This window comes from Dryobates pubescens, chromosome 6 (genome assembly GCF_014839835.1).
Source record: "Dryobates pubescens isolate bDryPub1 chromosome 6, bDryPub1.pri, whole genome shotgun sequence".
Lineage (NCBI taxonomy): Eukaryota > Metazoa > Chordata > Aves > Piciformes > Picidae > Dryobates > Dryobates pubescens.
This window is the reverse complement of record NC_071617.1, coordinates 45941781-45962981: the sequence shown is the minus strand read 5'-3', so window position 1 is coordinate 45962981 and position 21201 is coordinate 45941781. Positions and strand designations below refer to the sequence as shown.

General features: G+C 44.1%; 1 protein-coding gene across 1 annotated transcript in view; it reads right to left on the bottom strand.

Moving 5' to 3' along the window:
- The window catches only part of PLB1 (phospholipase B1), a 128945-nt gene that overhangs the window by 86309 nt on the left and 21435 nt on the right, over positions 1-21201 (bottom strand). The window contains exons 5-15 of the mRNA XM_054162299.1: positions 14305-14342; positions 11795-11858; positions 11261-11319; positions 9181-9221; positions 6037-6080; positions 4978-5062; positions 4411-4462; positions 3151-3237; positions 2667-2729; positions 1315-1397; positions 1091-1210 (exon numbers count right to left, since the gene is read on the bottom strand). Of these exons, the coding sequence (XP_054018274.1) occupies positions 1091-1210; positions 1315-1397; positions 2667-2729; positions 3151-3237; positions 4411-4462; positions 4978-5062; positions 6037-6080; positions 9181-9221; positions 11261-11319; positions 11795-11858; positions 14305-14342 (736 nt within the window). The remainder of the gene's footprint in view (positions 1-1090; positions 1211-1314; positions 1398-2666; positions 2730-3150; positions 3238-4410; positions 4463-4977; positions 5063-6036; positions 6081-9180; positions 9222-11260; positions 11320-11794; positions 11859-14304; positions 14343-21201) is intronic.

The following is a 21201-nucleotide window of genomic DNA, read 5'->3' as shown; positions in this document are numbered from 1 at the left end:
GGTTTGAGGGATGGACCATTCAGTGGATAAAGAACTGGCTTGATGGCCACACCCAAAGAGTGGCTGTCAATGGGTCCATGTCCCAGTGGAGGCCAGGGACAAGTGGAATCCCTCAGGGATGAGTCCTGGGACCAGTCTTGTTCAACGCCTTTGTCGGTGCCATGGACAGTGACATTGAGTGCACCCTCAGCAGGTTTGCTGATGACACCAAGCTGTGTGGTGCAGCAGACAGGCTGGAGGGAAGGGAGGCCATTCAGAGGGACCTTGACAGGCTGGAGAGGTGGGCCCATGACAACCTCATGAGGTTCAACAAGACCAAGTGCAGGGTCCTGGGTTGGGGCAATCCCAAGCACCACTATAGGCTGGGCAGGGGCTGGCTTGAGAGCAGCCCTGACGAAAAGGACTTTGGGGTGCTGGTGGATGAGAAGCTCAACATGAGCCAGCAGTGTGCACTTGCAGCCCAGAAAGCCAATCATATCCTGGGCTGCATCACAAGAAGCATAGCCAGCAGTTCAATGGAGGTGATTCTCCCTCTCTACTTCACTCTGATGAGACCCCACCTGGAGTACTGTTTCCCATTCTGGAGCCTCTATTACAGGAAGGATCTGGATGTGCTGGAACATGTCCAGAGAAGGACCACAAGGATGATCAGAGGGCGGGACCACCTCTCCTACGAGGACTAAGGGAGTTGGGGCTGTTCAGTCTGGAGAAGAGAAGGCTCCAAGGAGACCTTATTGTGGCCTTCCAGTATCTGAAGGGGGCTTACAAGAAAGCTGGGGAGGGAATTTTTAGGGTGTCAGGTATGATAGGACTAGGGGGAATGAAACAAGATTAGAAATGGGTAGATTAGATGTTAGGATTAAGTTTTTCACCATGAGGGTGGTGAGACACTGGCACAGGTTGCCCAGGGAGGTGGCAGAAACCCCTTCCCTGGAGGTTTTCAAGGCCAGGCTGGATGTGGCTCTGGGCAGCCTGATCTAGTGTGAGGTGTCCCTGACCATGGCAGGGGCATTGTAACTAGATGATTCTTGAGGTCCCTTCCACCCCTAACAGTTCTATGGTTCTATGATTCTTATTCTCTCCTCCTAACCTAGGATTTGAATACTTGCTCTCCAGCTTGGTAGGATTAAAAGTGCCTATAGTTGCGTAGTAAAAATATGCCTTGCAGAGTTTATCAGAAACAAAGTGGAAACCTGAGATCTTCAACATACTGTTGTATTAAAGGCAGAAAAAGTGTTCAAGAGACTATCTCAGTTGCAAAGACAATACTTGTACTGTAAGACAATGTTAAGAATTTAAAGGCATCTTAATTACCTGGCATTATTGTGATCTTGGCATGCAAGAGAGAGAGTTGTGAGTTCAGTGAAATCCACCAGATTTACAAAGGCCTTGGGAACCTGAAGTAATAAAGTAAAAAAATAATCATGTTTTATGTGCAAGTAAAGATAAGCAAGTGTCCACAGCTTGCCATGTGTTACTCTGGCCTGGGTTTCTGCTTGTACAAAACCAATGAGCTACATCTTTGCCATGTCTGTCCTAAACCCTGATCCTATGCCTGCCCTCTGTAATTACATTGATTATCATTCATGAAGTACTTTTGACTATGATTTCTTGGCAGAGACTCAGCAATTCATTTTACATAACCAAAGTGGCCACCAGCCAGCTAAACCGAATTTAAATGTACTAGGAACTATAATTTTTGTGGCATATTACCAATGCAAAGCTGGGGATGAAATGTCCTGCACTCATGCATGCATCCTGCCTCACCTGTCCCCCAAACAGAAAGCAGCTTCCAGTAACATAATGATATTTCATTCTTACAAGTGAACATAAACAGATTCTGGAAATAATAGCAGAGAGAATCTGAAGAGAATATGTGGGTGGAACATCATCTATGCACAATATTTGTTGAAGTCAGTCAGAAAAACAAGTGGTTGTGGCCTGATGCAATCTGACAGTAGCAGGTTCACAATATTCCCTTAGGCCTTCAACCCAGCAAACCAAAATTCTTGGAATTTTGAAATGCTATTTTGAAATGCTTTGGATAAACATTTAATAGTCTGCCTTAGCACTGATACATCTGCATCTAGTCTACTACTCATTAGTAGACTAAGACACAGTGCAGAGCATTTCCCAGAAACCATTGTATATAAGCTCATTATTCTTAGCTCATCCAGACAGAAAACTTTGAGAAATGCTGAGATCCTAAAATGAAACATAAAGGGAAAAGAGCCATTAGACATAATTTTAATTAGTGTTTTCCCTGGTCTGTATAAATCATCATCAGGTGGTCAGCAGCCTGCACACTGCCTAGGTAGCTCCAGAGACCCTGTAATTAGATACCAGTTCTTCTCACAACAGCTCTGTTTAACATGAATGACTTTCAGACCTGTGCAGATGTACTCCACTTTTCACAGAAAACCTTCCAAAAAATAAAAGACTGAGTGGAACATCATCTTGTGTTGCAAAATGAAGCAGATACCTGTCTGTCCTTTCTGTTTGCATGCATAAAACCTGTACTGACAGGTGGACCCAGTGGACTGAAGTCAACGAGACTGGTGTTCCAAGTCACTCAACAGTGGTAGAAGCCATAGTCCAGTCAAGAAGACTGGACAAAAAAATCAGCAAAAGGATTCAGATATTCACAATTGATTAATGAATCTTACCTCATTATACAAAAAATCCAAGACAGGTTTGAGTTTTTCCAGGTTGTCCAATATGCAGTTCTTCTGTAAATGAGATGAGCTATGACATCAAAACTAGTAGAAAACTCAAAATTCACCGACAATGGCAGACGTAGCTGCGTACTGAAGGATTACCCATGACCATGATATTCTGAATTTAGCCTCACATGGAACTAGTCTTGCAATTTAACTGTAAGTAGATAAATTAAAATAGAAGAAAAGACAGAGATACAGATGAAGGTGGAAAAGAATTTTCTACTAAGGCATCTCAGGCTTGTGATCACAGATTTAGCACAGATGATTTTAAATACAAAAACCATCGTGTGCCAGGAGCTTACATCAGTGGCTAGAGTCACCCCAGCATCCTGGAACTAGCTTCTCCTTTGGTTCATTGTGGCAGAGAGCAGTTTGGGATAGTGTCTTAACTACCTGCCTTGATTGATAAACCACCCAATGAAAAGCTTACCAGTAGTGTGGAGGCACAGGAAGAACATGGGTTTTCAGCACTAAAAAACACTGTGATAAGTTTCCAGTCATTCTGGAAGTCCATCATCTGGGAGGGAGAGGGGGTGGAAATAAATAAAATGCAGGAATAGGATGAGAAAATACCTGTTTTCTGTTTTCCTTTCTCAAAAAATATTTGCTATGACTTTAAATCAACAGGACCAAACAGCAGTCCATGGCCCCCATCCTGGCCATTATGATCACTACCATTTGATAAACCATCCCCCTTTTCCCTAGAGAAGACAGCAAATGGATGGATAGGCAGAAAATGGTGCAGTTAAAGATGAAGGCACATCTATAAAAAGTTCATGATAGAGCTAGAAATTGCTGCTGCTTTTGGAGAGTCTGTTGGAGAAGATGGACATGAACAGCTTAGCATGGAGCTTTATGGTACCTCTTTTCATCACTGTTGGAGCTCCCTGACGGGATTAATGTTCCTCAGCTACTAAGATTGGGTCAGACTAGTGGGATGAAGACTGAAGGAAATGTCTGAGCTACAGCCCTGCTCAGCTGTGCTATGTTTGTTAGGCAGTTTTCACCAGTACTGAAGAGCATTGATTAGAACCATTCAGTTCCACCAAAAAAATGTATGCGAAATCCGTGTACAAACAGTTGGATGGGCTCCCCGTAGTGCAAAGAGGCAAGAGGAGAATCGTCTTGGCAATTACATTTCCCCATTATGTAAAGGCCATTTTACAAAATAATATGCCTCAGAACTAGGAATAAAGGAAAAATGGATATGTAAAGCTCCAGAAAGGGATTTACAAAGCACTCAGTCATGAGTGATAATTTAAGCTCTCACTGGCACCAACCACTGACATCAGTCAAAGTACATCTAGGGCTCTACTGTCCTTTTTGCAAATATGACCTAAAGGACTGAGAGGAAACAGATGAGACAAATACTGAGAATTTGTTGGTTTCTCAGAAGCCCTGGCACAGTTACAAAGCATGTCTAGCAGGGGTCTCATCTCCTTAACCAACAGAAAACATACTGGCTTCCCTACCAAGATCTTGGGTTACTCATACAAATGTAAGCCCGGTATGAGAACAAAACACTAGACTTGAAAGGTACAGAATTAATTCTTATTTACAACAGAAAGGCCAAAGTCCATTAACCTCAAGAAACAGCTTTTCTATTTTGAAGAGGGGTTTTGAGTGTTGTTTCAAGTATTTAATTATATTTCCCCCTTTTTCTGGTTCAACACCTGTGATTTAAACAAACCTGATTCTCCTTCATGAGCTTCACTATTCCTTCAGCTTGATGCAGGAGGTCTCTGAAAAGCAGAAAGAAAAATAGAACCTATGAACGCTTCAGTAAAGCTTTGGCTGATTTTTACCATTAAATAAAACAACATTTGAGACTTCAGGTAGGATTAATACTTCCTCCTCTAAATGTGGTAAGATTAGACACTTGTCTGTGCTATGCAGAGAGCCTGGGGCAATTAGCTCTTATTCAGGCATCTCACTTTCAGACAGGTGCACTTAGATGAAAACTGCAGACAGCCTCTAATTCTACTTTGCCAAAAAATGTCTTTTGCAGCTTAAAAAAAAAAGGGAAACCTGATGTTAAGGAGATCCAGATCCCCAAGGAAACAGTGGGCTTTTATCTCCTGTTTCCAACAGGTGACAGTTGAGCCACAGAGGCAGGGTATGTCCCTGGAGTGTCTGTGCAGCCTTTGCCAGTACTGAATGTATTTTGTGTCCAGTAAAGTGCTCCAGCATCAGAGGCGTCCATCCTATCCCCTGCCAACTGTAAATCAACTGCCCAGCCAAAACCCCTCAGACTTACATGGCTTGACTCTCTGATGTCACTCCCTTTGTGCCAGGCAGAGGAGGCTGGTGTAGGACCGACGGATTAAAACTGCTGATAAGAGCTGAATGACATACAAAGGTTAAGTGATTTCTGCATGCAAGGGACTGCTACTCTGCCTTTTCACTACAAACATAACAGAACGAAACCATCCAGAAACTACCAAGTCTGAGCATCTCTTGGCAGGCACGAGAGTTACACCTGAACCCCTGTGCAGCTTCTGACTGGCTTTGCTCCCCATCTTCTGAAGTGGAAGTTGGACATATGAGTTTGCCTTCAGACTCGTGTCAGAAACCTCCATTTCCATCTCTTGTGTCAGCCACTAGTGGTGTAGGTGGATTTAAATACAGGCAACTGTAGAAATGAAGCTACTAGGAAAGGCTTCCCAGAGACAGCATCCTGAAGCACAGAGAAGTTGTCAGATTTTAAACCCTTTTTCACAGGGAAATGAAGGGGACATTTAGACACTAAGAAGATTTGGAGGGGAGGATCTCAGAGCTATCCACTACTCAACTCATCATTTCAACGGACCTGAAGGTTTTACATGCCACACCCTTCAAGCAAGTCAAGACTGCCTTCAGAGCCAGCTGGAACCAGCAGACAGAATTCACATATGTGGTGTATCTATGGCAGCCTCAGTGTAAATCCTGACCACATGGCAGCAGAAAGAATACTGGACAGGCAAACCCACACAAGTTTTCATCGGGCTAGTGTGGGCAGCAAGCACACTCCAACAAGGACTGTGGTGTAGGTAGAAGTAGCAGCCTCAAAATCCTTGTTGGGTGTTTAAGACTCTTGCAGCAATCTGCAGCAGCCCTTCTTCATCACTGTTTGTCTCCTCAGACTCTTTAAAGCTGGTATGGATAACCCACCCTGGCTGAATTCATGTTTCCCAAGTACACCATTCCTCCAGCTTCTCTTATAACCCTGCAATTAGCTTGTGCTGCACCTGCTCTGCAACCCAGCAAAGCCCTGGAGCTCCTGCCAGCATGCCATTCAATCAGGTCACCTGAGTCCCAGTGTGCCAGCAAGACGCACCTGCTAAAGTTTCCACGCTCACTTCAAGGAGGCTCTTTCCTGTGCTGTAGAAAGAGAAGAGAAAACAGGAAGTTGATGTTATTCCACTGCTTGTAGAAAAACTGTATTGCAGCACAGCCTCAATTTCTTATCAGCCATGCTACATCTGAGAGTGCTTATTAATGGTGATAGGATTAAAAGTAACCAGTGTCTTTACAAAGGAAGAATTGTCTGAAGGGGGATTGGAAGAGGAAGAGGGGAACCAGGCTGTGATGAGTTACACCCAGCCTGAAAGTAGCGGGTGGGTGGAGGGCTTGTGAGAGCTTTGCCCTCCCTGGAGGGGGTTTTCCCCCTGGGAAACTGAGTTAGTCTGTTCCACTTCCTCTCCCTGTCCAGCAAGCCTATAAAAGGAAGACACCACAGCCACTGGCGCTGCTGGCTTCCTGCTCCTCTACCATGTGGTCAGGCCCTGCTACATCCACACCTCTTCAAAGGACTGGTTTTGTATACATATTTTTCCCCATCCATCCTTGTTCCTTACTCTTGTGAACCCTTCCTGTTATTTTTATATATATATATACATATGTACATATATACATATATATATATATATATATTTTAAAGAAATGTTTTACCTCTCTGCTTCCAAACCAACTCCACATTATTTCTCGGTGGATTTGCTCCTTCCCTTTCTTTTTCTCTCGATAGGGAAAGAGGAGGGGGCAGCGGGGAAGGGATTCTCAGCCTTGCTCCCCCTCCCCCCCATCTGAGCTCTTAGGTCCCCGTTAAGGCTTAAACTAACACACAGGCAAGCCCCCTTATTCATATGCATAAACAACAAAGGGACATCTGCAGGATATCCTTATCTGAAACTCCAGGTAAATCAGCGGGAGTCTGTCGGGAGGATGACAAGACACTGAACACAGCCTAAACTTTTGAACTTTCAGACCAGAGCACAGGCCTAATAGACTACTAAATATTAACTTCTCCACCCAAAGTCGTGAAGAACCTAGTTTGAATGAACATACAATGTATGTAGCAGGGGGGTTGCATGTGAAGGGGGTACGTATCTGGGTGGCTCAGTTGGTAGCACATAAGACCCGTAATGGTAAGGTCATGAGTTCAAGCCTGCAGTGAGCAGTAGTGTCCTCCCTGCTCTAGTCATGAGGTCTGTGGTGACAGGTTGGACTTGATGATCTTTGAGGTCTCTTCCAACCTTAGTGATACTGAATACATGTAATAGGTGGTCCGAGAAAGTCTGTAAATCCTGAGTACCCTAGCCAATAGGGGAAGGGAGAAGGAAATTTGCAGCTGGGAAGTTAGGATAAAAGGGGAGCAGCAACTCCTGGCGAATTGAGAGACTCCACCAGGAACTGTCCTGTGGACTCTCCCTTTATTTGAATAAAGCCTTACTAAACTCCTCTGCCTGTGTTGTGACCAGGAATTTCTAAGTAGAGAGAATTTTTCCTTACAACAGCAACTGCTGAAATTAAGAATGGATCCTTTCATTCCCTGAAACAGGCTTGTCATCAGTTGCTGCTGGGTAAGAGCACAGTCTTATGTTTCTTTTTTTTTCTGGCTCTGTACCCTCTGCATTGGCTTGTGTACAAGTAAGGCAGGGGCCACAAAGGTTTCCACAAATATTATTAAAAAAATATTAGTCCACTAAAGTTTGTCTATGCAGGGCCAGATCCTCGTCTGGAATGCTATGACTCAAAAGAGCTGCAGAGGCTTGCGTTTACTAAATTTAGCTATATGTTTACTCACTGATTTATATCTGCCAAGGAGGCATGAAGGAAGAAAATCGGGTAAGGCTTGTCCATGAAGCAATAGGGACCATTCAAGCAGAGGACAGCAGATCTTTCTTTGCTTTGATAAAGCTCTGTTTTCAGGTCTCTAACTAGGCAGTATGTAATACCTAGGATTCATCAAGTAGCAATCATAGAATTGTCAGGGTTAGAAGGGACTTCAAGGATCATCTCATTACAATGACCCTGTCACAGGCAGGGCACCTCACACTAGATCAGGTTGCTCAGAGCCACATCCAGCCTGGCCTTGAAAACCTCCAGGAAAAGGGTTTCTACCACCTCCCTGGGCAACCTGTGCCAGTGTCTCACCACTTCTAATGTCTAATCTAATCTATCCTCCTCTGGATCCATTCCCCCTAGTCCTTTCACTACCTGACACCCTAAAAAGTCCCTCAATAGCTTTCTTGTAAGCCCTCTTCAGATATTGGAAGGGCACAATAAGGTCTCCTCAGAGCCTTCTCTTTTCCAAACTGAACAACCCCAACTCTCTCAACCTCTCTTTACAGGAGAAGTGCTCCAGCCCTCTGATCATCCTTGTGGCCCTTCCTGGGACATGCTCCAGCGCATCCATATCTTCCTTGTAATAGGGGCTCCAGAATTGGACACAGTACTCCAGGTGGGGTCTCATCAGAGTGGTGCAGAGGGAGTGAACCACCTCTCTCAGCCTGCTGGCCACAATTCTTTTGATACAGCCCAGGATGTGATTTGCTTTCTGGGCTGCAAGTGCACACTGGTGGCTCATGCTGAGCTTCTCATCCACCAGCATCCCAAGGTCCTTTTTTTCAGGGCTGCTCTCAAGCCAGTCACTTCTCAGACTATATTGGTGCTTGGGATTGCCCCAACCCAGATGCAGGACCCTGCACTTGGTCTTGTTGAACCTCAGGAGGTTGGCTTGTGCCAACCTCTCCAGCCTGTCAAGGTCCCTCTGGATGGATCCCTTCCCTCCAGCGTGTCTGCTGCACCACACAGCTTGGTGTCATCAGCAAACTTGCTGAGGGTGCACTCAAGGCCACTGTCCATGGCACCAACAAGGATGCTAAACAAGACTGGTCCCGGTGCTGATCCCTGAGGGACTCCGCTTGTCCCTGGCCTCCACTGGGACATGGACCCATTGACAGCCACTCTGTGGGTGTGGCTGTCTTTATCCACTAAGTGGTCCATCCATCGTACCCATATTTTATCAGCTTGGAGATTCTTCATCAAGGCTGTTATAACCCTAAGGTAGCTCTATATCTTGCATAAATACAGATAATTTATGTTTACTAAGGATAGGGGGAAAGCCAGTGTCTCAAAGTCCTTTACATTTTTCTCCTCCTAAGTATCATGACACTTATCAATGCTAACAGTTCACTGTTACCTTTGGAGTAAATGCTCATGATGTACACCAAATCCTTGTGCCTGTGAATAAGCAAAGAACAGTAGCATTAAGGGAAGGGTAAACTAGTGCTGCATATGCTGCATATGCTGCATATACTGTATTCCAATCCTGTTATAGAAGGATTTGCTTTCTACAAACTCTCTTACATTTTAGTGTAGTTATTTACAGATTGAAATTGTTTTTCCAGAGCTTCCTTATTACAGCATATTGTCATAGTCTGGTAATCCTTTCTCAGTTACTGCTTTCATTACCCACAGCTAAAAATAAAATTTGGCTAGTTGAACTCAAATTGAGTCAAGTGAAATGCTGTTCTAAACCCAAATTCTCTGAGCTTACTCCATTTCAACAAGGAACGTGATCTGAAGTTGTTTAGATAATTTTCATGGATGGCACTCAGCCAGCATGGTGCCTGTTAAAAAAACCAACAACTTAGCATAAACAGAGGAATTTCACTGATTACAGAGAGTCTGAGGAAGAGACAGTGACAGGGATGTTTGCTCTAGGAAAGCAGACAATCCTTAGGAGATCAATTATATACTTTTCTGTGGCACCATTTGCAAGAAACAAAGACAGCACACAAAAAAGGCTTGCTCCAAAGGGGCACGCATCTGACAGGGGTGAAGCACCTCTGCATTTAGGACAATGGTATTCCTCCAAAGAGGAGGGCAGTCACAAGGACCCCAGAAATGCTGGTTTTCTATGGAGAGATTTCAGCCCAAAGAAAAGTGTGATGTCTGGAAGAATACCACCTCAAATTTGAAAGTTGTTTTCTGATAAGAGAGAATCTCTCCCATTTCCTTGCAGTTGTAGCCCCTGCAATGGTTATCAATTTTTGCCCAGCATGCATTTCATAGAATCACAGAATCAATAAGGTTGGAAAAGACCTCAGAGATCATCAAGTCCAACCTGTCACCCAACACCTCATGACTACTAAACCATGGCACCAAGTGCCACGTCCAATCCCTTTTTGAACACCTCCAGGGATGGTGACTCCACCACCTCCCTGGGCAGCACATTCCAAGGGCCAACAACTCTCTCTGGGAAGAACTTTCTCCTCACCTCCAGCCTAAACCTCCCCTGGTGCAGCTTGAGACTGTGTCCTCTTGTTCTGTGCTGGTTGTCTGGGAGAAGAGACCAACCCTCACCTGGCTACAACCTCCCTTCGGGTACTTGTAGAGAGCAATAAGGTCTCCCCTGAGCCTCCTCTTCCCCAGGCTAAGCAACCCCAGCTCCCTCAGCCTCTCCTCACAGGGCTGTGCTCGAGGCCTCTCCCCAGCCTCATTGCCCTTCCCAGGACACATTCAAGAGTTTCAATGTCCCTTGAATGTGTCTACATTTCCTCCAAGCTTGAGAATTGTGGTTAAATGCTTTTAACTGAGCCTCAAGTCCATTTCAAATATTCAAAATTGATTGTATTAGAACGGGCATGAGAAATTTACCCAATAATTCGTATGTCAAAATCCTATCTTTGTGATTCTTCTATATCATAGAATTATAGAATCATAGAATCAATGAAGTTGGAAAAGACCTCAAAGACCATCAAGTCCAACCTGTCACCCAACACCTCATGACTACTAAACCATGGCACCAAGTGCCACGTTCAATCCCTTCTTGAACACCTCCAGGAAACCAATCTCTAAAGAGCACACTTCAACAGCATTAAAAGTTCTGCTGTATTTCTCAACAGTTTGTTCAATAGTGATCACCAAAATGTAATTTTTTTCCCAGTTTGAATTTTCACAGCTCCTTCTTTCAGTTACTTGATCTGTTATGCTCATTGTTAAGAAAATCCAAGCTCTCTAATCAAATATCATGGTTTCCTGAAAGAACACTGTGATCACATTTCCTTCAGCACAAAGTCAGATGACTATTTTTAGATGCAGAGTATGCTGGAACACTGAACAGCAGGTATTTCCAGTCATTTTTAACCAGAAGCCTTTGGTGCTTGTGGAAAGAATCGAGTCCTGCATGCCCTAACTCTGACCTCTAACTACATCATCAATTCACCTCACAAGGGAGGAAATGGGTCATACTCAGCACACTCCCTGCTTGTACTTACTCTTTGCAAACTTCCTATTGCAGTGACTATTTTAATGTCAGCTGGCCGCAGAGCATGAACTGCAGGAAAGTAAAGGATTTCAGGTTAAAAAATAACCAAAAGAGCAGTATACTTGAAAGAAAATTACATTCACTAGCATGCTAAAACATCACAAAATTGATTAAAACATAAGGAGTCTATACTGGATACTTTAACTGGCAGTTACAAAATGAGTCAAACATGGAAAAACTTTGCTCAGGTGTTCAGTAAATACTTGGATTTAGGTGCACTAAAATGCTCAACCATCAAGCAAGATCACAAAACATTGCTGTAAATTATTTCAGTAATAGCAGCATCCTCAGCTAACAGCTGAAGAAACTAAGGTAGAAAAATAGTTATGGATAGAACAAAAAACTAAGCAGTTTGTAAATCCTACCTCCACGTCAGACACAGCCCACATATATGCAACCCCTCAAACAGCTGATTTCTCCCCCAGCCCGTTCCCAAATGATTCCGTGAGGGAAAGCCTCTACAAGAATAATATCAAATACAAACCTGAAGATGAAGGGCTCTCAGATAACATCACCTGGTCACATGGAAACTGGAAGCTTCTTAGAGCCTTTGACAGAAACGAATAAATATTGTTGACTGATTAGATCTAACAAGGAGACTTGTAGAAGGAGGGGTCCTGTGAGTTCCATTTTCACAAGTATCAAGCTCTTACTGATGAAACAGTTAAAGAATACAGCTCTGCTAGAAATACAAGGGAATACAGATCTGGATAGCTGCATTTTAAAACCAGCTCTTCCAAAACTTAACCCTTTTTGCTCAGTTTTCTTACTAATTACCACAGAATGGTGGCTAAGCAAACAACGAAATGTGCCGAACACAACCTGATCCATTCATTGCTGCCAGCAGTGGGAGCTTAATCACAAGGACATCTACTGCACACATCTTTACGTGCCAAGGGGCACCCAACAGACACAACAAAAAGCCACATTTCCAAGATGCAGCAGGAAAGACAGAATGAACCAAATCTATGTCCGCGGCAAGCACCAAAATTCCCAGGTGAGCATAGAAACTGCTAAAGGGGGGGGGGGGGGGGGGGGGGAAAGAAAGAGTAGCATTTGGGGCAAGAATATGCATGATGAAAGTCACTTGGAATAAGAGGCAGCTCACTATCAGTAGAAACACTCTTTAATGCCCATTAAATTTAGACAGTACATACAGCCTAACATCCAGTACTTTAAACAGAGAGGAGAGACCACCACCCAGGGTGACTTGCCTGGGTCTCCTCTCATCACTGTGCTACACATTGGCCACAACAACCCCATGCAGTGCTACAGGCTGGGAGCAGAGTGGCTGGAGAGCAGACAGGCAGACAGGGACCTGGGGGTACTGGGTGATAGTAGGCTGAACATGAGCCAGCAGTGTGCCCAGGTGGACAAGAAGGCCAATGGCATCCTGGCCTGCATCAGGAACAGTGTGGCCAGCAGGAGCAGGGAAGTCATTGTGCCCTTGGACTCAGCACTGGTTAGGCCACACCTTTAGTCCTGTGTCCAGTTCTGGGCCCCTCAGTTTTGGAAAGATGTTGAGTTGCTGGAAGGTGTCCAGAGAAGGGCAACAAAGCTGGGGAGGGGTCTGGAGCACAGCCCTGTGAGGAGAGGCTGAGGGAGCTGGGGTTGTTTAGCCTGGAGAAGAGGAGGATCAGGGCAGACCTTCTTGCTGTCTCCAACTACTTGAAGGGAGGTTGTAACCAGGTGGGGGTTGGTCTCTTCTCCCAGGCAAGCAGCACCAGAACAAGAGGATACAGTCTCAAGCTGCACCAGGGGAGGTTTAGGCTGGATGTTAGGAAGAAGTTCTTCCCAGAAAGAGAGATTGGCCATTGGAATGTGCTGCCCAGGGAGGTGGTGGAGTCACCATCACTGGAGGTGTTTAGGAAGAGACTGAATGGGGTGCTTGGTGCCATGGTTTAGTTGACTAGATGGTGTCAGGGGATAGGTTGGACTCAATGATCTCAAAGGTCTTTTCCAACCTTATTAATTCTATTCTATTCTATTCTAATCATGACTTGCACAGGAAAGGATGAAATCTATTTTGTGACAACAGCCACAACAGTCCCTATGCATCTCCTAGTCTCCTGTTGGGGGACTTGAACAGTGCACATGCTTTGAACTATTACAGCAAAAGGAAAAGTTTAGCTTTGTGTTTCAGTAAGAGCAACACAGCATCTAGGAACAAGCGTTAACCACAGGTGATCTATGCACAGGATATGCAACTTAATAACAAATGTTGCTTGGAGAAATCTTTATTTCCTGATTACATACTGTAATCTGGCAGCTGCAATATCACATTGCTGAATTATTTGCTTTGCATTTATTCTTTGCACAATAGAACTATTTAGAGCACCAAGCTGTATTCTTTTCTAGTTTTGCCTTGTCTCAGAGGAAACAACATCCAGAGGCAAGATCATAGAGTTGTAGAATCAATAAGGTTGGAAAAGACATCAATGATCATCAAGTCCAACTATCACCCAACACCTCATGACTACTAAACCATGGCTTCAAGTGTGATGTCCAATCCCCTCTTCAACACCTCCAGGGATGGTGATTCCACCACCTCCCTCGGCAGCACATTCCAATGGCTAACAACTCTCTCTGGGAAGAACTTCCTCCTCACCTTGAGCCTAAACTCTCCCTGGTGCAGTTCGAGACTGTGTCCTCTTGTTCTGGTGCTGGTTGCCTGGCAGAAGAGACCAACCCCCACCTGGCTACAACCTCCCTTCAGGTAGTTGGAGAGAGCAAGAAGGTCTCCCCTGAGCCTCCTCTTCTCCAGGCTAAGCAACCCCAGCTCCCTTAGCCTCTCCTCATAGGGCTTGTGCTCAAGGCCTCTCCCCAGCCTCATTGCCCTTCTCAGGACATGTTCAAGAGTCTCAATGTCCTTCTTAAATTGAGGGGCCCAGAACTGGACACAGGACTCAAGGTGTGGCCTAACCAGTGCTGAGTACAGGGGCACAATAGATACAGGGGAAGGGAGGAAGAGAATCAGATAAAGTTATACTTCACCTTTAGTTTCCCCTGTTCTTCCAGATGATCTGCATCACCTTAAAAACATTAAAAGAATGAATTGTGTTATTTTATTACCTTGGAGGGGGGTACCTTCAAGAGACTCAATATACCTCAAACCATGAAATATTGAGAAACATCAGAATATCTGCTAAACCTTTCTCTTCTGCCCTTCTTTCCAGAAGTCAGGCTCATGTCAACAACCATCTATATTTTCTTAGCTTTAGCTATACTAGAATAAGTTTTAAATTATTATAAGCAAGTGAGAACTGTTGAAATTAGTGGAACATAACGAAGCATATACACAGGTGATGAACTGCTTGTGGATGTCCTCAACCAAGCTCATCCTCCACAAATCTTTTCTACCTGTTTTCCTCTTCAGCACATTTAATGTATCGCTGTGGATTTATTCTGTCTAACTTGACACTAATTTGAACATCTACAAGGTGGGACTCCTTAGAAAAGAGGAATTCACATTAATCTGCATCTTCCACAGTCAGAAAGCAACATTGCACTGTTGTGATTTTGCCATAGTGATACAGAAACAGCTGCCATTTCTTCTTTTAGTAGAGAGTGTTGACAGATAAAACAGCCCATGGAGGCAGAAGTCAGTACTGTAGCTATTTCAGTAAGCATTCTCTTTCCATGAGTACACATTTGGATTCGCTGAGCAAGCAATTACTAAATGTTATGTCCCAAGACCTTTCTTCCATGAATTTGCATTTTTTTCCCCCCACACTTTTGGCTTTGACCCAAGTCCTGTGACAAAGGTGCTCTATAGTTTAATTACATGGTAAAAGAATAAAAGAAAATTACTTTCTCTTTTGTTAATAACTTATTTCCTGGTTGTTCTTGTAAAGAGTAACAGTTTCCCCTCCCACAAAATTTTACCACTGTGCATATCTGTATATCTTTGTCACATACCTATCCATCCTTCTTCTGGGCTGAAGAGCCAGTCTATTTGATCTCACATAGTAGTTGTTTCATAAGTCTTAACACTCCTTTCATAGAATCATAGCATCAATAAGGTTGGAAAAGACCTCAGAGATCATCAAGTCCAACCTGTCACCCAACACCTCATGGCTACTAAACCATGGCTTCAAGTGCCACGACCAATCCCTTTTTGAACACCTCCAGGGACAGTGACTCCACCACCTCCCTGGGCAGCACATTCCAATGGCTAACAACTCTTTCTGTGAATAACTTTCTCCTCACCTCAAGTGTAATCTTCCCCTGGCAGAGCTTGAGACTGTGTCCTCTTGTTCTGGTGCTGGTTGCCTGGGAGAAGAGACCAACCCTCACCTGGCTACAACCTCCCTTCAGATAGTTGTAGATGGCAATAAGATCTCCCCTCAGCCTCCTCTTCTCCAGGCTAAACAACCTCAGCTCCCTCAGCCTCTCCTCACAGGGCTGTGCTCGAGGCCTCTCCCCAGCCTCGTTGCCCTTCTCTGGACACATTCAAGAGTCTCAATGTCCTTCTTAAATTGAGCGGCCCAGAACCAGACCTTTATTGTCCTCTTAGGTTTTTCCATATCATTTTTTTGAGATGAACATTCTAGCCAGCTGTTCAGATGCAGGTGAACTACGGACCTATACACAGAAGCAGCAATGTGTTTCCTATGTTATTCTCTCCCTGACCCCTGGAATTGTCTCTGACTGCTGCTAACGCTGAGCTGATGTCTTCAGACAGCTAAGCTCTGTGTCTAATTTAGCATTCACTACAGCCTACACATAGCTGGAGTAAGTTTTCCCCCATGTGTGTTACTTCTGGGGTTTCATTCTGAGTATCTTGAATAATTTTATAAGCTAGCATGCTCCTTTATTCAGATAACTTCTGAATATGTGGAGAGCCACATCTCAATGGCGAATCACAGAACGTTAGGGGCTGGAAGGGACCTCAAAAGATCATCTAGTGTAACTGCCCTGCCAAAGACAGAATCACCTACACCAGATCACTCAGGAGTGCACTTAGGTGAGTTTTGAGTATCTCCAGAGAGGGAGACTCCACAACCCCCTGGGCAGCCTGTTGCAGTCTTCTGTCACACCCACAGTGAAAAATTTTTTCCTCACATTTACATGGAGCTTCCTGTGCCTCAGCTTCCACACATTGCCCCTTGTTCTGTCATTGGGCATCACCAAGAAGAACCTGACTCCATCCTCTTGGCACTAACCCTTTACATATTTATAAACATTAATGAGACCCAGCTCTCTCAGTCTCTCTTCATAAGGGAGATGTTCCACTCAATCATTTTTGTGGCTTTGCACTGGACTCTTTCAAGCAATTCCCTGAGGTCCTTCTTGAGATGAGGGGCCCAGAATGGGACACAATATTCCAGATGCAGCCTCAACAAGGCAGAGCAGAGGGGGAGGAGAACCTGCAGATAAATGTGAGCTTCTATGGGGTTTGAGTTCCCCTCTTCTCACACTTCAGAATTTTGCAGTCTGATTCTTCAGACGCCAGTTTTTAACCAGGGGCCCACAAAAGGTGCTCTTGATCTTATACTGTGACAGTTCACTTCTTTATGAGCTCTTGCTCAAAAGATTTGTACAAATACAAATACACCCAAGCTGAATAATCATTCCATGGGCACATGCCCCTTTTTCATGGATTTTCTCCATCAATTCCATGAGGAAGCTCCTCCATTATATCTTATTTACCCAAAGTCAGTTCAGCCTGTTCTTCATGTTGCTACCACCAATTTGCATGGTGCAGGAGACCACCTTACTGCTGTTGTGTAACTACCACTCCAGTTCCCCAGATCCTCCTAAAATGCAGCCTGTTATAATACAGGCTTCACATTTGACATATTCCATTTTCAACACCAGTAATGATTAAAAAAATATATAGTTTGCACCAATGTGTTCTTATTTCTTAGTTGGATCACTCCCCTGGGAGAATATCATCTAACCCTGGCAGTTCTTTTACTATTTGTTATCAATTTGTTCAAGGATTTGACTGTTTTCCCACTTGACCTCTGTGTTGAAAGGCTCTGAGTGCAAGGCCATTTTTAAGCTCTTGTGCAGAGTATATCAGAAGGGGAAAAAAAAAAAGTTAATTTAGTTTGTCTTCAGCTTTTATACATCAGCCAGCCTATAGACTCCCTGTTCCAGACATATTTCAAAAGGGATTAATTAGTTTTGATTCCTTCAGCTATGATTCATTGTTTCCTCTCAGATTTATTTTTCACTTGGCTGTTTAAATTTTAACCTCTTTAGTTTTCTTAGTTTGCTTTGGATTTGTGTTTTTTCACATGATTTTTGTGACTCCGGCTGCCCCCAGTGTTGTAGTCATTCCCTTACTCCACCATTTAATGATTCTAGTTTGCATTTTTTATTTTCTTACCATCACCACCAAAAAAAACAAACAAAAAACCCAACCAAAAAAGAGAAGTATTTTAAGTATTTTTTGTATCAGTTTTCCCAGAGTTTGAAAGAAAGATTCCACTCCTTCCTCCCTTGCTGTTACAGTTAATCTGTTTTAGCTAACAATTCTTACAGGGTGCTAACAATTGATTATTTTTTTTTCCCTCAATAAGATAGGATCTCAGGTAGTGATAGGACTAGGGGGGATGGAATGAAGCTGGAAGTGGGGAGATTCAGGCTGGATGTGAGGAGCAAGTTCTTCACCATGAGAGTGGTGAAGCCCTGGAATGGGTTGTCCAGGGAGGTGGTTGAGGCCACATCCCTGGAGGTGTTCAAGCCCAGGCTGGATGAGGCTCTGGCCAGCCTGATCTAGTGTGGGGTGTCCCTGCCCATGGCAGGGGGGTTGGAACTAGATGATCCTTGTGGTCCCTTCCAACCCTGACTGATTCTATGATTCTATATTCACAGGAATTGCAGCCACCATGCACATTTCCCCCTAAATTAAAAAGCTGAGATATGAGAATTTTTTCCTGTTTATTCAGGAACCAAAACCTCCTAACAGTTACTTACTGCAGCACCCTGTAAACCTCTGAAAAGGCTTACCCTCACTGCCTACTGGTAAGGTAAAGCACTATTACTGTTTATCCTCACTTTCTTACAGGCAGAGAGCTAAAACACAGGGCCAGCAAAGCCAAACTATACACAGCATTTTCAGTCCTACAGCACCTGCAAAACTGGCACCTGGCACCAAATGTGGACTTCACAGATACAGTATAAGGAATAAAGGTCTACCCTGAAATTTGCAGAAATCCAAACAACGATTACCTGAGTGCCAGGATGCTGCCTAAACCATTCCCACAGTCTTTTGTCATTGAAAAGGTTATCATAGATATTAATTTGGAGAAAACCTCAAGTTCCTTCCTTGAACTTCTGCACCATTTGGGGGCAGATCTCACTATTAGTCTAATTATCTGAGGATGTTTTTCTCATCAGGAAGCCTTAGTGCCCAACTAAGATGCAGTCCACTCCCAGAAGTGTGCAAACCAATGCATATATCTATTAAAATCATCAAACATGCCCAAAACTACATGCAAAGTCACAGTTTTACTCAGTTTTCTTCATTGCCTCCTGTTCTACACCCCCCTTGCAACAACTAAAAGCACAGGTTCCTAAATCCCCTGTAACTCAAATTATCAAAGGGGGTTTCAAAACTTACCTTCTGAGGAGAGCAACCAAAGAAACAACAGGCCTAACAGGAGCTTCATTGTGAGTGTCTCTATGAATTGATGGTCCTGTAGCACTATTAGACTTCAAGGCTGTGAAGAAATAAATTATCTTCTTTCCCTCCTTTATATTTTTATAAGTTGATAGCTCAGCAGTCATAAATTTTATTGGCCTCTTTACCTTTGGAAAGCAAAACAACAATGGTGTTTTACTCGAAAGACACGTGCACCTCCGGTTTGCAAACCGCCCCATCCGAGGGTCAGAGGAGTTCAGAAGTGGTACAACTTCTCTCACTTGTTAAGAGGCAGCTGGCCACATTTCAGGGGGACTCTCAGCAAATGCAAGGACCAAGATCATGAGAGTCAGCTTCCAGCAGGGTCAAAGCTCTACCAGGTAATACCTTACACATTAATTTGCCCTTAGCCTGCCTCTACCAGGCAAGGAAGGAGCCTCTGTTCCTGAGGCAACAAGGGCAACTGAGCCTTATATAACAGTGCACATCCACCCAAAGAGGAAGGTTGTGTTCTTCCTCTTGCCACCTACCCTGTCTCCACTCCTTGCCTGCTTTCAATGAGCTTCATGCTGTGCCTATCTTCCACTAACTCCAGAACCACCATCTCCTTCCCCAAGATAATTTAATTCACTAAAACATGAAAAATATGTGTTCAGCTGGCTACCAGGGGAGTGTGAAGAACATCATACAGCTCAGAAGAGTATGGGAGAGTTGTGATCCCAGTAAGAAGACCCTCCAGTCAGATAAGCAGCAAGCCATGATGTAGTACAATGCACCTCTACCTAGTGCTGTGATACCCTGTCCTAAAGTGAGACAATGAAAAGGTTGTGTTACCTCTCCTATGTCATCCAAGATCATGAAGTTCCTTGGTAGTGAGAGAAGAAGCAGAGATGTGCTGAGGGAAACCCTTGAGCACCACCAGTCTTGGCAGCAGGCATAGCTTCAGCCCATGGCAGGTAGGAAGTTCTCCTCATGTTGAATTTTCCTCCACTGGGATATACCTCACTGATGTTTGCTAAGACACAGCACTGGTGGACAAGCACCCTTATTCACCCCAGGCCTCCAAATCACTCACTAAAAAGTAGTTGCAGTAGTCTGGTCACTTCTGCAGATTCAAAAAGCACACAGAAATGTCAGTTAGACCATGGTGTGACACTTGAAGCATAGTGGAGTCTTGCTGGCAGTTACAGCGTGAGGATCAAGCCTCTGGAGAGCAACCTGCTGTCCTAGCACAAAACACGAGAGTGCCCTTCGGTCTCTTCCAAACCCATTGACACCTAGATACAGCTCCTACATGAATAATGGGAAACTGCTTAAGTAAATAGCTTCAGATGTTTAAATAAGCCACTGACACCCTGATCTCAGGCAGCCTAACCTTCATCCTTCAAAGAAGTGTTTATTTTGGCTTTCTGCGGTTTCATGAGTGAAATTTTACATTCTTTAAAGGAACATGTTGGAGACAGATCTTAGGCTCACTTTGCTTCTCAAAAGACAGGACTATAATATTAATTCTGAATGCAAACAGCTATTGTTCAGAGTAACAGGCAAGAAAGAATCCACATTGACAAGGAAATGCATTCTTCTACCTCCTGAGCCTCCAAACTCATCCCATTACAAACATACTACAGACCTCACCAGTACAAGGGGGTGCTTACTTCAGACACAGGAGCATGGGCAAGTCTGAGAGGGACACACTCATTCAGGCCTCACAACCTGAAACACAATTAGACATGGAAACTCTTTTGACCAGTAGGGTAATGAAAAATCAGAAGCTTACTCTATATCAGGACACACACCAGGTAGCAGATCCCTTGCCTAGGTTGAGCTGAAATTAAGCTCCCAGGAACACGGGTAGGATGAGGGAGTTTCCAGGTGAGGCAGAGCCACCTGCCAGTCAAGGTGGCATTGCACAGTCTCAAGGTGGCTGGGAGTTACCTTTGGTGGGGTTTGTCATTGCATGCAAAGGTTTGTGGCTGCTTCATTCCTCAACAGAAAGGTCTCAACAAATTTGAGAAAAAGATTTCTTAATGAGCAGGATGTGTTTAAAATCCCAGAAGACCTCTTCTGCACTGCACAACAAGCAGAACACAGAAAGGGTTGTAGCATTAATTCACACATTTACCAGAAACCACAGCCCCAAGAGTAAGAGTTTAGCCTTTAGACCTTGTGACATGCCTTAGAAGGGAAACAGTGTTAACTGCAAGGTTTTTAAATCTTCTGTAAACACTCCTTCCAACCACCCAATCATCAAAGTAGCTAGCAGACTGAATAGCAAATAGCAAGTGCCAGAAAAGATC